The following is a 13,590-nucleotide window of genomic DNA, read 5'->3' on the forward strand; positions in this document are numbered from 1 at the left end:
TAGTATGTCAGAAAACTGTAACCACTATTCCCCAAAATATATATCATCCCTACTTATGGCCACATCAAATAAATAAATAAATTAAATAATAAAATAAATAAAAATATTGAACCAATAGAAACATCAGGTTTGTAGTGATGATCGACTCTATCAATACTTGGGCGATCACTAATATTTACTAATACTAATAAACTCTTTTTTGTTTAATTTTTTTATTTGTGCATAACAAGAGCAAAATGTGCACAATTAGAAAATTACAACAATGGTATTCATGTCATGACCCGTGTCGGTCATGTCAGGTCTTTTGTTTGTTTTTGTCACGTCCCGTTTCAGTCATGCCATGTCTTTGTTTTGTTGTCCCAGCTGAGTGGGGGCGTTTCCTCCAGCGCTCGTTCCCGTCCCGTGTCATCATGGCTGGAGAGACGCGCCCAGCAGCCACACACCGGTTCCACGTCAGTCACGCAGCTTACTCTCATTGAACTTCTGATTAACTGCCTATTTATGCGCTCAGAACCGACTGCTTGATGTCGGAACATTGCTTCCTTAGCGTGAATGTCACGGTCGCTCCCTGATCGCGATCTCGTGCTTGTTCACCCCCTCGCTCCTAGAGATCTGTCACTGTCCATGTTTCCTCGTCATTTTGTTCTGTTTAGTCACGTTTAGTTCCTCTTCGTTATTTTGCACTTTGTCACGTTTGTTTGTTTCTCCCAGCACCTTGTTGCCCTGTTAAGTTCACTATTAAATTCCCTCTAAGTTACACTTTGCCTGGCTTCCCTGCATTTCGGGTCCTCCCCCACCTCGCTACAAGCGACCCTGACAATACACGGGTTTTATATTTTCCCCAACAATAACAAAATGAGAAAACCGGGTCAGACTACCCTTTCTTGAATATCTGATTTTTTTACTATTTTGAAAAAGGACATAAGATCATTTATTCAATGAATATGTGAAGGAGTATTGGTAGATTCACAGTTTAGGAGGAGATGACGTTTCGCAATAATCAAAGCAAATGCGACAACTTCCAATTCCATAACTGAATAGATTGAGAATAATCTTCCGGGACACCAAAAATTCCAACGAGTGGTGACAAGGTCACAGGCCTGGAAAGAACCTTAGATACAGAATCAAAATAAATATGCCAGAAGTTTGTCAGGGCTGTACATGAAAAAAATTTGTGCAAGATCACAGGGAGAAGTCCCACATTTATCACAGACATCCGTCACTTTAGGAAAGAACTGCACAAATCTGCTCTTCGAATAATGACATCTAAACACAACTTTGAACTGAATCAAGGTCAAGCGAATGCAGAAGTTGTATGAATAGCCCTCAATACAGAGTCCCACCTGTGAACCTCAATGGTCCCTTCTTAGGCAGGTGCACTGATACATTAAAAGATTGAATAGAATTATACATTTTGGAGTGAGCATAACTAGAGATGTCAACATAGATTTTGGTGAGTATCTATGGTGGTTTTTGCACACACGTTTAGTTCCCTACATTAAGAGTTATGCCTGTTATGTGGCGTCACTGTACGGCAAGTGAGTAAGGACACATTTCATTAGTGTCAGTAACTAAACAGGCATATTAGCCATAAAATTTGCAAATTACATTCATAAAATAGCGTTAGAACGACATAATGCAATCAAAAGCAATAATTCGGTTTTAATCCAATGAGTTCTTGCTTGATGATACATCTCCAAGGAGCATATGAATGAGGCATTGCCACAATTTGCTTCACTTTGCCACATCCAATACGGCTGCGACATCGATGGATGTACTCAAGAAGACGGCTTTTTACATTTGTTGTCTCTAATCATTCTTGCTTGTGGTTGTCACAAAGAGCACCAGAGCATTGCCTGGGAGTAGCCGTGCTCCACAAATATATGTACCAAAGTAAGTACTCTCTGTAGGTTATTAATGGTAAATAGGCCCCCCTATGCATTTCATGTGCCCCCCTCGAGACTGGGCTCTGATGACGGGTCTTTGTGGGAGGGGAATGATTCATCCTCCGTAAAAAAAGTTAACACATCGCCAGTCAGTCTGATGACCGACAGTGGGTGTGTTAGCAGATAAATACTTTCTTGGTTGACAAACAGTTCAATCCGCTCGCAAGATACTCCCAGCTGGTTAAGAAAGCAGGCTGTGTTATATAGCCTCGAAGACTGTAAGGACAAGTAGGAAATAGGAAACCTCTGCCGTTAGCCTGTAACTGTAAAACTAACTGTATTCCATTACTGTTGCAAAAAAAAACCAAAAAAACATCATATTACAGGTGCATGTAATAAAAATGTGGATAATATTTTTCAGAATTACATTTTTAACATGGGGAGAGATTGCTCAGTCGAGTCCTCGCTGCTCTCAAAACGTGCTGGCCAAATAGGATTTCGCAGAGTTAAGTGGATAACTGGTCACAAACCTCAATCGTCATCGCATGTGGGCTTTTGTTGGCCAACAATTAAACGATAGACAGGTCAAGGCTGGCTGTATACGTGTTGGTTTCCAGGTCACTTTCAAAAGTGACTTGAAGGGAGTGCACGGTGACTGTTTTGGATCTTATTCACGACAAAACGTATTCATTTGAAATTTACAGAGTCTGTCAAAATCATCCCGACCGCTTGTTATCATGGAGGAGCGCAAAGAGCTAGCATGCTAACACTACGCCCTCAACGTGTAAGTAAACACTTAACTAATTCCCGTTACCCACAGCTTTGCTATTCAAATGCCATATTATCAATATCGTCTGGTGAATTAGTCGCCGGGAATTAAAAAAATACCACCGCATTTTTGTGGCAAACGTCATGTCTCAGTCACAGAACGTGTGTGTGTGTGTGTGTGCGTGCAGGGGTGCGTGTGCGTGTGCGAGACGGTAGGTCGGGGGGACCCTCCACACACACTCACAAAACAAATCGGGTTGGGGTGGGAGGCACCATCGGACTTTTCAGCTGAGTGCATCCCAAGGGAGGGGAGACTTGTGAAAAGTAAGCGCTTTAGAAAGACGAAGATGGATGAGGACAGAAGACAATTATTTTTATGAATAAGGATGGAGGGACGATGACGGAAAGGTGCCCAGGTCGGACTGGCAAAACTGTGCTCATCTCTGCAAACCAGTTCACATTTTTGCCTCATTTAACTATTGCATCAGAAGCAACTGAGGATTCAGTATCTTGCTCGAAGACACTTCTACATGGTCACAATTGCCAGTGATCGAACCAACAACATCTGGGTTGGGAGATAACCAGTCTTCCGCTCAGCCATGCCTCTCCCCCTCGGTATGGTTGCATTTGACATTTTAAGACCACGTCCCACTTAATGATGATCTAGTAAAGATTTAGAGGTTGGGCACAGTTTTTCAGTTCAAACACACATTTGGACACCCATTTGTTTGCTACCTGGATTTGAAAATGATGATAGTGTGGGGGCTCCTAGTGAGCTTTTTATGACAGGCTGCGATGCCAGTAGAACAGTTTGTAATTGGCACAACTCACAGCCATCTGCCTAGTAGTGAGAAGAAAAAACAAGCACACACACACCAACTGTAAAATTGATCCCACAAAATGCAGACATGTATCTAGATGAATGGATGACAAATGAGTACCAGAGAGAGCCAGCGACTGCGGGGCAATGAGGACCAAAGGAAAGTGTTATTTGAGATTCAGATCAGTGAACTGGAAGTTTCTTCACTTCACTTCAAACTGTTTTACAAAGTGCTGTCCTTGAATCTAACAATAAATTAACCACATCCAATCATCTTGGAGGCGACTGCATAAAATTCAAATTGAGGTTATTCAAGAAATCAATTGAGCCTTATACACAAACTATTCTTACGCAGGTAAAGGAAAGGGCAAAGTGTTAAAAAACCATGCCCAATGTGTGTATAAGATGGAAGAGAGTAAGAAAGTGCGGCTTTCATCAAATTTGGACAGTTTTACGATATTGGATGACGTAACCCTTGTGACCACGACCAAAATGGTGACGTAGCACTTCCAGTTCCCACCATATTAGCCTCTTCAGCATTTTTTTTTAATATTCTAAAATATATTTACTACCGTATTTTCCAGGCCATAGGGCGCTCTTTAAAGTCCCGAATCTTCCCCAAAACAAACAAAGCGCCTTGTAAAGCGACGCGCCCATTATATGGACTAAGCATCACTCGCAACCATCAACCCTTTTACTCATTGGGCTGTTCGAGGTGCATGTTAGCACACCCTGCTGGTCAAAGTCTGAGTCATCTATGCTTCTAATTGACCGTGACTTATACATTATGTGACTATGGTGTTTGGGTGATGGTGTAGGAGAACGCTGGACAAAAGGGCAGCTGTCCACAATGTTGTAGTCTGTCTTATCATTTATGTTATTGCAAGCAAGAAACGTCCCAGGTTTAGACAACAGACAAAAAGCCCAAAGCACAACAGCACATCTCTCTAAACAGCCATGCACATCTCTCTAAACAGCCATGTGATTGGCTGAGTCTGAGTGGCTCCCAAGAAGCTATTGCTGTAATTGGCTAAGGCTGAGTGGCTCCCAAGAAGCCATTGCTATAATCTTTTTGTGTTATTTTTATTTCTTTTGGGTATATTGATGGCATGAGAGATACATGTTTTGTGTTAATCTTATTTCTTTGTTTCATTGTTTGCTTGTTTGCTGAGTTTTTTTTGGTTTTGATTTGAAACCGTGACTCTAAGGGGTGTGGTGACCAGTGAAGTCCCTCCCCTGACGTTGTCTAGTAGACTATTGCCAAGACACCTGGTATTGGGTAGAGTCATTGTTATTGACAGCGATTCCTTACGGGATCCAAGCTAGCGCCTTGTAATGCGGCGCGCCCAGTATATGCATTAAAGACGGAAATAGCACCCTCAACTGGTGTTGCGCCCTTTGAGGCAGCGCGTCGTATGGCCGTAAAAATATGGTAATTATTTTGTCAGGGCCACTATGAGCAAGTCAAGCAGCACTTTAGCACTGGAAAAAAATCTTGGAGCCGTCCATGCCTGGTTTTCTATCTCTAAAGTCTGTAATGAGCAGCAAATGCTTGGAAACATAGCATATTTGGGGTTTTGTCAGGGTCGTAAAAGCTGGCAAATATGTTCACATGCATTTTTTTATTTGTCGCAAACATGTTAAAAATTTTCTTAGTAGAATTCATTGTCTCGCTAACAGTGAAAAATGTTTGCAAAAGGTTGTAAGACGTGTCATCACCAAGTTTTTCAAATGCTTTGGACCACGCGAACATGATTACAATGGCCACCAATAAACATTGGCTCAGGTTCAGCATTCACCACATCCATTTTCCACATTGATCATCCTGCTGGGGAAGCAAGCGCATAGAGGAAGGCCGGCATCATGGACGGGCATTGGGGGTGTCCGGAGAGTAAGATGTGCCCTAACTGAATTGGAAGCCATTTGGAGAGGCAAACCCTCTATTCTTCTTATCTTGATCAGTCGTCAATCAATCCAACCAGCCAATCACAATTGTGAGCCAATCACAGACAGAATCATTTCATTGGACATGGTTGTTTACAGAAATGGTGAATGGCTCAGTTGCTAATTTAGCATGGACGTTTCTATCAACAAAACAAAATGTGATGATGCCGCGAACAAAGAGGAAGTACTCTTACTGCCATCCCCTCATATAAGCACAGACGATGATAAAACACTGAAGTAATCATTCACTCTAAGAGAGGAGGTTAGCTAGTAGCAAACATCTGTAGCTGCTGTAGTACAGCTAGGGAGCACACGGTGCCAAACTGTGTAAAGGTAGCTAGGTCGTTAAACCTGCTTTATGCTGCCTCTTGGGATCTTTAGCTGCTGTACTTACCGTGCTGTATCAAAGGGCGCGGCACCAGTTGAGGATGCTATTGCGGTATTTAATACATAGCTACAAGGCGCACAAGCCGGGCGAATAAGGGATCACTGCCAGTAGCAACATCTCAGACCAATGAGAGATGTTATGACAGCACATCCAATGGACAACGACAGGGGACGGATTTCACTGGTCGCTACACTCCTTAGAGTCACGGTTTCAAATCAAAAGCAAAAATATCTCAGCATACAAGCAAACAATGAAACAAAGACAAAGACTAAGACAAAGCATGTATCTCTCATGCTGTTCATATCCCCAAAAGAAATAAAAATAACACAAAAAGATTACAGCAATGGCTTCTTGGGAACCACTCAGCTTCAGCCAATCACTTGGCTGTTTAGAGAGATGTGAGTGGTGTGTTTTGGACAGTGTGTTTTTATTTATTTTTTTATATTTTTGCAGTCTGTTGTCCAAACCTGTGACGTTTCTTGCTTGCTAATAACATGAATGATAAGACAGACTACGACATCGTGGACAGCTGCCCTTTTGTCCAGCTTTCTCTTGCACCATCTCCAAAGACCGTCTTCACATAATTCGAAGCATCGATGTATCAGACTTTGACCGGCAGGGTGTGCTAGCCAGCACTCTGAAATACCCCAAGGGGAAACAGGGTTGATGGTCAAGAGAAATGCTGAGACCATATGATAGGCGTGGCTCATTACAAGGCGCCTTTGTTTGTTTTGGGGAAGATTTGGGATTTTAAAGTCTGTCCTATGGTCGAGAAAATACGGTCCCTCTCCAAGCATAAACGTTTCACTTCATTGCTCGGCTTGACCTGAGTGCGCATATCTATCAGCGGTGTATTTATGCTGTAGTCTAACTTTTGAGTTGAATAAATGCTTGTGGAACTAGACCATTCTTTTCCGTTTGTCTTTGAGTATTTAGGATGAACTTTTATGTGAGATTGAATATTTCTGAGCACCTTTGTAGCTGCTAAAACTCGACTGCCAAGTCTGAAGCACTTCAAATGTAAGTTGAAGAAGTATTAATATGCTGTTAATTTTAACACCACCGCAGTACCTACTGGTAGTGTGTGATATTCACACGATGTAACTACTTTATAAGCTGTTTCACAGTGCCTCCTTAAATGTTTTGCTTGCGCCCCTAACATTTTAAGTTACTAGTTACTAGTACTAGTTACTAGTTACTAGTGTCAAAAACAACTGTAACATATATATAACGTATCTGTGTGTGCATTTTAAAATTCTTAGCATTTTCTTCACATGGTAAAGAATTACATGGTTTATATAGGCATCAATAACCCAAGTCAAGGCGCAGTGCTGACTTAAGCAGAGTGTTTTGTTCTGAGAGGATGCTAAAAATGTAGAGCGAATATGGTACACTGTTTGTATTTGGCTTTGCAAACCCTGAACTGGTTTCCAGCCAAACGCAGCCGGAATCGAACCCACAACCTCTGCACTGTGAGGCTATTGACTGGTTAGGCCAATTAAGAATCCATCCATCCATCCATCCATCATCTGTACCACTTCTCCTCACTAGGGTCGCGGGGGTGCTGGAGCCTACCCCAGCTATCTTTGGGCAGTAGGCAGGGGACACCCTGAACTGGTTGCCAGCCAATTGCAGGGCACACAGAGACGGACAACCATCTGCACTCACACTCATGCCTAGGGGCAATTTCCAGTGTTCAATCGGCCTGCCATGCATGTTTTTGGAATGTGGGAGGAAACCGGCGCACCCGGAGGAAACCCACACAGGTACGGGGAGAACATGCAAACTCCACACAGGATGGCCGGAGCTGGGATTGAACCCACGCCCGACGCTGTCTCTCACTGTGAGGCCATCGTGCTAACCAGTCGTCCACCGTGCCGCCCCCTATTAAGAATGTCATTCGTAATTGTTGAAATGGCAATGTTATTTTCTTGGAATTTGTTGAAGTGAAAGCCCTAAAATTAAATCAGACCTTAGTGGTAATTATGCGCAACAATTTGGAAATATAACATTTTAAAAATGGAAAAAAAAAACACATAAAAAGCATATTTCACATGAAAACGAGCAGAAGGAAAATAAATATTGTTTTCTCACCCTTTTTACAGTAAAAAAAAACATATCAAAAGGATAAACCTCTCGGTGGCTGATTTATTATATGAGCTTGAGGAACTGCGGAAGTGAGCAGAAGTTCAGAGATTATGCTGTTAGGATGTGACACACTGCTTCTTTGCTGATCACGGCGAGGATGCACGGCATAAAAACATCAGTCGTGATATTTGCAGAGACTGAATTGGGAATGAGTAGTATGCACTTGGATGAGGACTGGCTCCAGTTGTTCAATTGTAGGCGACATAACTATAATGAGCCGTTTTATTCTTTGGAATGTAAGAGCGCTGGTCTAAGCATACGCCACTCAATGTAATGTTCCGATGAGGGCAAACTCGGCTCTGGAGTCGGCCTCCTCGCTGCAACCTTATGTTCACTGAACATTGACGCTCCCAAAGCGGCTCAGACTAAAAGGACATGCCGCTTCTCGATGAGCACCGTTCAAGAAGACCACCACCAGGGTTCATCGATGAGGAGTTTATCTGACATCGACGCCGATTCACGCCGCGACACTGACAGCTTGTGAAAACGTGCATGAGTGGCAGTAGCCAGGCATCCAAGTCGCCGGTAAGAAGCTAATTTTGTTGCACGAACGTCTCTTTAGTGTCCAAAAGCTAATTGCTGCCCGGAACCATGATGTTAATTTTAACACCGCCAAATAATGTACTTTTGTAACCCTCCCTAGTGACTACTATTAATTCCCTTTAAAGATTTAAAGCTCCCTTTTTATATAATATAAATGAATTCTGTCCTCAAACAATTTAAAATGTGTCTTTTTGAGATTGTTGATAGCTGAGCTCTATTTTTGTTCCAAGTGTAAGTGGGCAATTAGAGGTAATTTTAGATCATTATTGAACATGTCTTTGCAAGAGCCACTCAACTGACCTTACCACAACCCCGCTAAACCCCCCCCTTTCACAAGTGTGCCGTGATCAGGGTCACTGGACTGACAGAATGAAGGGAACGGTAGTTTACTGACGGATCACTAACCTGTGCTGTCATACCATGACAGAGATACATGATCGCTATGTTGTCAGTGTCGGGTCCTTGGTCCAAACACAGGTCATTTCTGAGACTATTCTTCAACTGTGAAATTAAAAGGGAGAGAAAAAGGACAAATATGAGATATAAAATGTGTCAGAATGTCTCTAAAGGTCTCATAATGATTAAACAACAAGTAGATCATATGAATGGCAGGGTCGTGGAGTCAGGGAGGTATAGTCTCACCTGCAACATGAATAGCATAAAAAAAACAAAAAAAAACAACTAACAAGTTCAAATCCAAATTCCCAGCGGCCTCTGAAGGTCACATGAAAACCAATGAAGTTTTCTTTGATTATAGTCTTAATTCACACACTAAAAAAATACAGAAACTTTTCATCTATCATGATTGTTCCAACTGCTCCGCCCGCCCTTCTCATCAGTGAACTCGTCCATTTTGTTACTTCGCATGTGCAGACTTGTTGGCGTCGTTTTAAGGAACCCCTTTGATGCTTGGTCCTCACTCCTCAGGAGACAACTAAGACGCTCCTTAAAGGAAAACTATTTAAAAAAGATGTTCCACATTATTTGCTGGCAACAGGTTTCAAGCGGTATGGGGCAGAAAAAAGATCTTCGCTGCTGAAAAGTACAAGATAGTACAATACCTTGCTCAGGGTATAAAAACCTTTCCTCAAAAAATATGCATGATGAGCGAACTATGAAGAAATTAGTTGTTAATTCAGAGCACAGGCGAGTTTGTGAAGACAAAGGCAAAATAAGAAGGTTTCTGCCAGACAACTTCATCTGATCACGAGAGACGCTGCAAAGCAGAAAAGCGGTATTTGAAGCCGCTGATGCCTCTGAGGTCTCACAAACCTCAAGTTGTTGGGTCCTTAAGAAGTTTGCAAGAGTGCTTCAAGCTAATAACCAGCCACCCCTAAAACAGAAACGGTTACAGTGGGATCAGGAATAAATGAAGAATAATAACAGAATAACAGTTTTGTTTAACGACGAGTGCAGTGCAACCCTTGATGGCGCAGATGGCTGGAACAGCAGATGGTTGGTCAATGGTCACAATGTCCCAACAAGGATGAAACAGCAGGAAACGGTTGGGGTGTCATGTTTTGGGTGAGGGGAGAGCTGGTAGCTCCCTTTAGGGTTCCAGAGGGTGTGAAAAGGACCTTTGCAAAGTATGTAGAGTTTCTGACTAACCACGTTCTTCCATGGTACAAAAAAAAAAAAAACCTATGGCGCATTATCAGACAAAAGATCTATGACGGTGTGAGACAGTTCTCATCCCAGCTGCAGCTCTAGGATGTTATTCTAACATCCTGCAGAGATATTAAACCCGAAACAGTCCAATATTTAACAAGTTCAAAGGATGCAAAGCTTATTACTTGGAAGTGGCTGTTCTGAATTTACACCAACTGACCGGTACAAGATCGAAGGCTCATCCTCGGATATGCTGCCATGGATATTACGGCCCTGGATGAGGACCCACTCCACTGAAGTCATCTTCCTGCAGCACTTAATTCAATTAACTCTCACATTATCTCATCTATTATTGTATGTGTCAAATGTTGCCCAGTTGGCATCCATTGCAGCCTGGTCATCCTGGAAGGGGGATTCCCCCATCTGTGGTCCCTTCTAAAGGTTTCTCACTTTTCCCCTAATGAGGTTTTTTGAGTTTTTCCTTGCCCTCCTGGGGGTTAAGATCGGGGATGTCGATTGTGGTTATGTAAAGCCCTTTGAGACTGTCTGTGAGGGCAATACAAATAAAATTGACTTGACTTGACTTGATTAGCGCTGAGTCCCGCTATGCCCCTTCGTATGGTGTTCCCAAACGAGCTCTTGCTGTTTTGGTTATACTTGTTGCCCCTAGGTTCCATCCTACGAAAAACATGGACTTTCCTTCCATTGCTATGCAGACGACAGTCAATTCTATGTTCTGATGAGCACAAATGATGCTTTCTCCTTGAAACTACGTCCTGCCTAGAGGAAATCAAAATCTGAATGACACTCAAAAGATCCCTTTGTCAATGTAGTTACTATAGTGTAGTAATAATCATGTTCGCTTTTTGCGCGAAAGGTCCCCAGTTTGAGACTGGGTGGAAACTGTTTTTCGTTTCGTCTCGGGTTTGTGAAAATGATATTGACATTTCCCATTTGTCGTGGCAGTCAAGTTCCCTTCACACAGAGAATGTGATATTTGGTTTCTGACTAGGTGAGAACTGTCAGCCGTCGATATTTGTGCAAGTTTGACTCGCAGATCGAAGGGAGTCTGGTTTTAGAATTCTCGTCACATTTTGCCGGATTCGTTAAAAGGTCCATACATCGCAAGTGTATCCATAGTGTAGCGGTTATCATGTGCGCCTCACATGCAAATGGTCCCCAGTTTGAGACTGGGTGGGAACAGGTTTTTCGTCTCGTCATCTGGTCAGTCAAGATATCTTCACAAAGAAATGGCTATCTTGGGTTTCTGACTGGGTGTGAACTGTTTGCCGTCGCTATTTGTGCAAGTTCTCTTCGCCGATGAAAGGGTGTCTAGTTTCAGACTTCGTCGCGTCGCATTTTGAAAGAGACTTGCTGGGCCTCTTTAATGCAGCTAAAGAAAAGCAGTTTCCATAGTGTAGTGGTGATCACGTTCGCCTAATACAGGAAAGGTCCCCTGTTCGAAAACGGGTGGGAGCAGGTTTTTCGTCTCGTCATCCGGTTTTTGAAAACGATATACATTTTCAACGTTTTCCATTTTTTGTGGCAGTCAAGATATCTTTACTCACAAAAGGTTATCATGGGTTTCTGACTGGGTGTGAACTGTTTGCCGTCGCGATTTGTGCAAGTTCTCTTCGCCGATGAAAGGGTGTCTGGTTTCAGACTTGGTCTCGTTGCACTTTGAAAGAGACTTGCTGGGCCCCTTAAATGACACAAAAGCACAGCAGTTTCCATAGTGTAGTCGTTAACACATTCGCCTAACACGTGAAAGGTCCCCAGTTCGAGACTGGGTGGAAACAGGTCTTTTGTCTCGGCATCTGGTTTTTGAACACGATATTCATTCGCGACATTTTACATTTTTTGTGGCAGTCAAGATATCTTCATTCACAAATTATTATCTTGGGTTTCTGTCTGGGTCAGAACTGGATTCCATCGCTATTTGTGCAAGTTCTCTTCGCCGATGAACGGGTGTCTAGTTTCAGACTTGGTCTCGTCGCATTTTGAAAGAGACTTTCTGGGCCCCTTAAATGACACAAAAGCACCGCGGTTTCCATAGTGTAGTGGTTATCACATTCGCCTTACACGCGGAAGGTCCCCAGTTCGAGACTGAGTGGGAACAGGTTTTTCGTCTCGTCATCTGGTTTTTGAAAACGACATACATTTTCAAAGTTTTCCATTTTTTGTTGGCAGTCAAGATATCTTCACCAAAAAGTGGAATCATGGGTTTCTGACTGGGTGAGAACTGTTTGCCGTCGCGATTTGTGCAAGTTCTCTTCGCCAATGAAAGGGTGTCTGGTTTCAGACTTGGTCTCGTTGCATTTTGAAAGAGACTTGCTGGGCCCCTTTAATGCAGCTAAAGCAAAGCAGTTTCCATAGTGTAGTGGTGATCATATACATTTTCGATGTTTTCCATTTTTTGTGGCAGTCAAGATATCTTTACACACAAAAGGTTATCATGGGTTTCTGACTGGGTGTGAACTGTTTGCCGTCGCGATTTTTGCAAGTTCTCTTCGCCGATGAAAGGGTGTCTGGTTTCAGACTTGGTCTCGTTGCATTTTTAAAGAGACTTGCTGGGCCCCTAAATTGCTTCCGGACCACGGCCGTTTCCATAGTGTAGTGGTTATCACGTTCGCCTCACACGCGAAAGGTCCCCAGTTCGAGACTGGGTGGAAACTGGATTATACTCTCGTCATCTAGTTTATGAACACGATATACGTTAGCGACATTTTCCATTTGTTGTGGCAGTCAAGATATCTTCATTCACAAAGGATTGTCTTGGGGTTCTGTCTGGGTCAGAACTGGATTCCATCGCATTTTGTGCAAGTTCCCTTTGCAGACGAAAGGGTGTCTGGTTACACACTTGGTCTCGTCGCATTTTAAAAAAGACTCGCTGGGCCACTTAACAGCCGCGATGGCACAGCAGTTTCCATAGTGTAGTGGTTATCACATTCGCCTAACACGCGAAAGGTCCCCAGTTTGAGACTGGGTGGAAACAGGTTTTTTGTCTCGGCATCTGGTTTTTGAACACGATATTCATTCGCGACATTTTACATTTTTTTTGGCAGTCAAGATATCTTCATTCACAAAGGATTATCTTGGGTTTCTGTCTGGGTCAGAACTGGATTCCATCGCTATTTGTGCAAGTTCTCTTCGCCGATGAAAGGGTGTCTAGTTTCAGACTTGGTCTCGTCGCATTTTGAAAGAGACTTGCTGGACCACTTAAATACCGCAAAAGCACAGCAGTTTCCATAGTGTAGTGGTTATCACGTTCGCCTAACACGCGAAAGGTCCCCAGTTCGAGATTGGGTGGAAACAGGTTTTTTGTCTCGGCATCTGGTTTTTGAACACGATATTCATTAGCGACCTTTTACATTTTTTGTGGCAGTAAAGATATCTTCACACACAAAGGATTATCATGGGTTTCTCACTGGGTGTGAACTGTTTGCCGTCGCGATTTGTGCAAGTTCCCTTTGCAGACGAAAGGG

The 13,590-nt window shown here is 42.9% G+C and overlaps 1 protein-coding gene and 4 non-coding genes across 6 annotated transcripts in view; 4 read left to right on the forward strand and 1 right to left on the reverse strand.

The window, feature by feature from the left end:
• The window catches only part of galnt18a (UDP-N-acetyl-alpha-D-galactosamine:polypeptide N-acetylgalactosaminyltransferase 18a), a 285,922-nt gene that overhangs the window by 29,843 nt on the left and 242,489 nt on the right, over positions 1 to 13,590 (reverse strand). For both annotated transcript variants that reach the window (XM_088299048.1, XM_088299047.1), the window contains one exon: positions 8,903 to 8,998. In XM_088299048.1, the coding sequence (XP_088155174.1) occupies positions 8,903 to 8,998 (96 nt within the window). The remainder of the gene's footprint in view (positions 1 to 8,902; positions 8,999 to 13,590) is intronic.
• trnav-uac (transfer RNA valine (anticodon UAC)) lies at positions 12,152 to 12,224 on the forward strand. Its single transcript has one exon. It is a non-coding gene; the product is annotated as a tRNA-Val (tRNA).
• trnav-cac (transfer RNA valine (anticodon CAC)) lies at positions 12,708 to 12,780 on the forward strand. The gene has a single exon. It is a non-coding gene; the product is annotated as a tRNA-Val (tRNA).
• On the forward strand, positions 13,028 to 13,100 carry trnav-aac (transfer RNA valine (anticodon AAC)). Its single transcript has one exon. It is a non-coding gene; the product is annotated as a tRNA-Val (tRNA).
• On the forward strand, positions 13,348 to 13,420 carry trnav-aac (transfer RNA valine (anticodon AAC)). The gene has a single exon. It is a non-coding gene; the product is annotated as a tRNA-Val (tRNA).

Source organism: Idiotropiscis lumnitzeri, chromosome 6 (assembly GCF_059441095.1).
Source record: "Idiotropiscis lumnitzeri isolate Australia: NSW breed Sydney's pygmy pipehorse chromosome 6, RoL_Ilum_1.0, whole genome shotgun sequence".
Lineage (NCBI taxonomy): Eukaryota > Metazoa > Chordata > Actinopteri > Syngnathiformes > Syngnathidae > Idiotropiscis > Idiotropiscis lumnitzeri.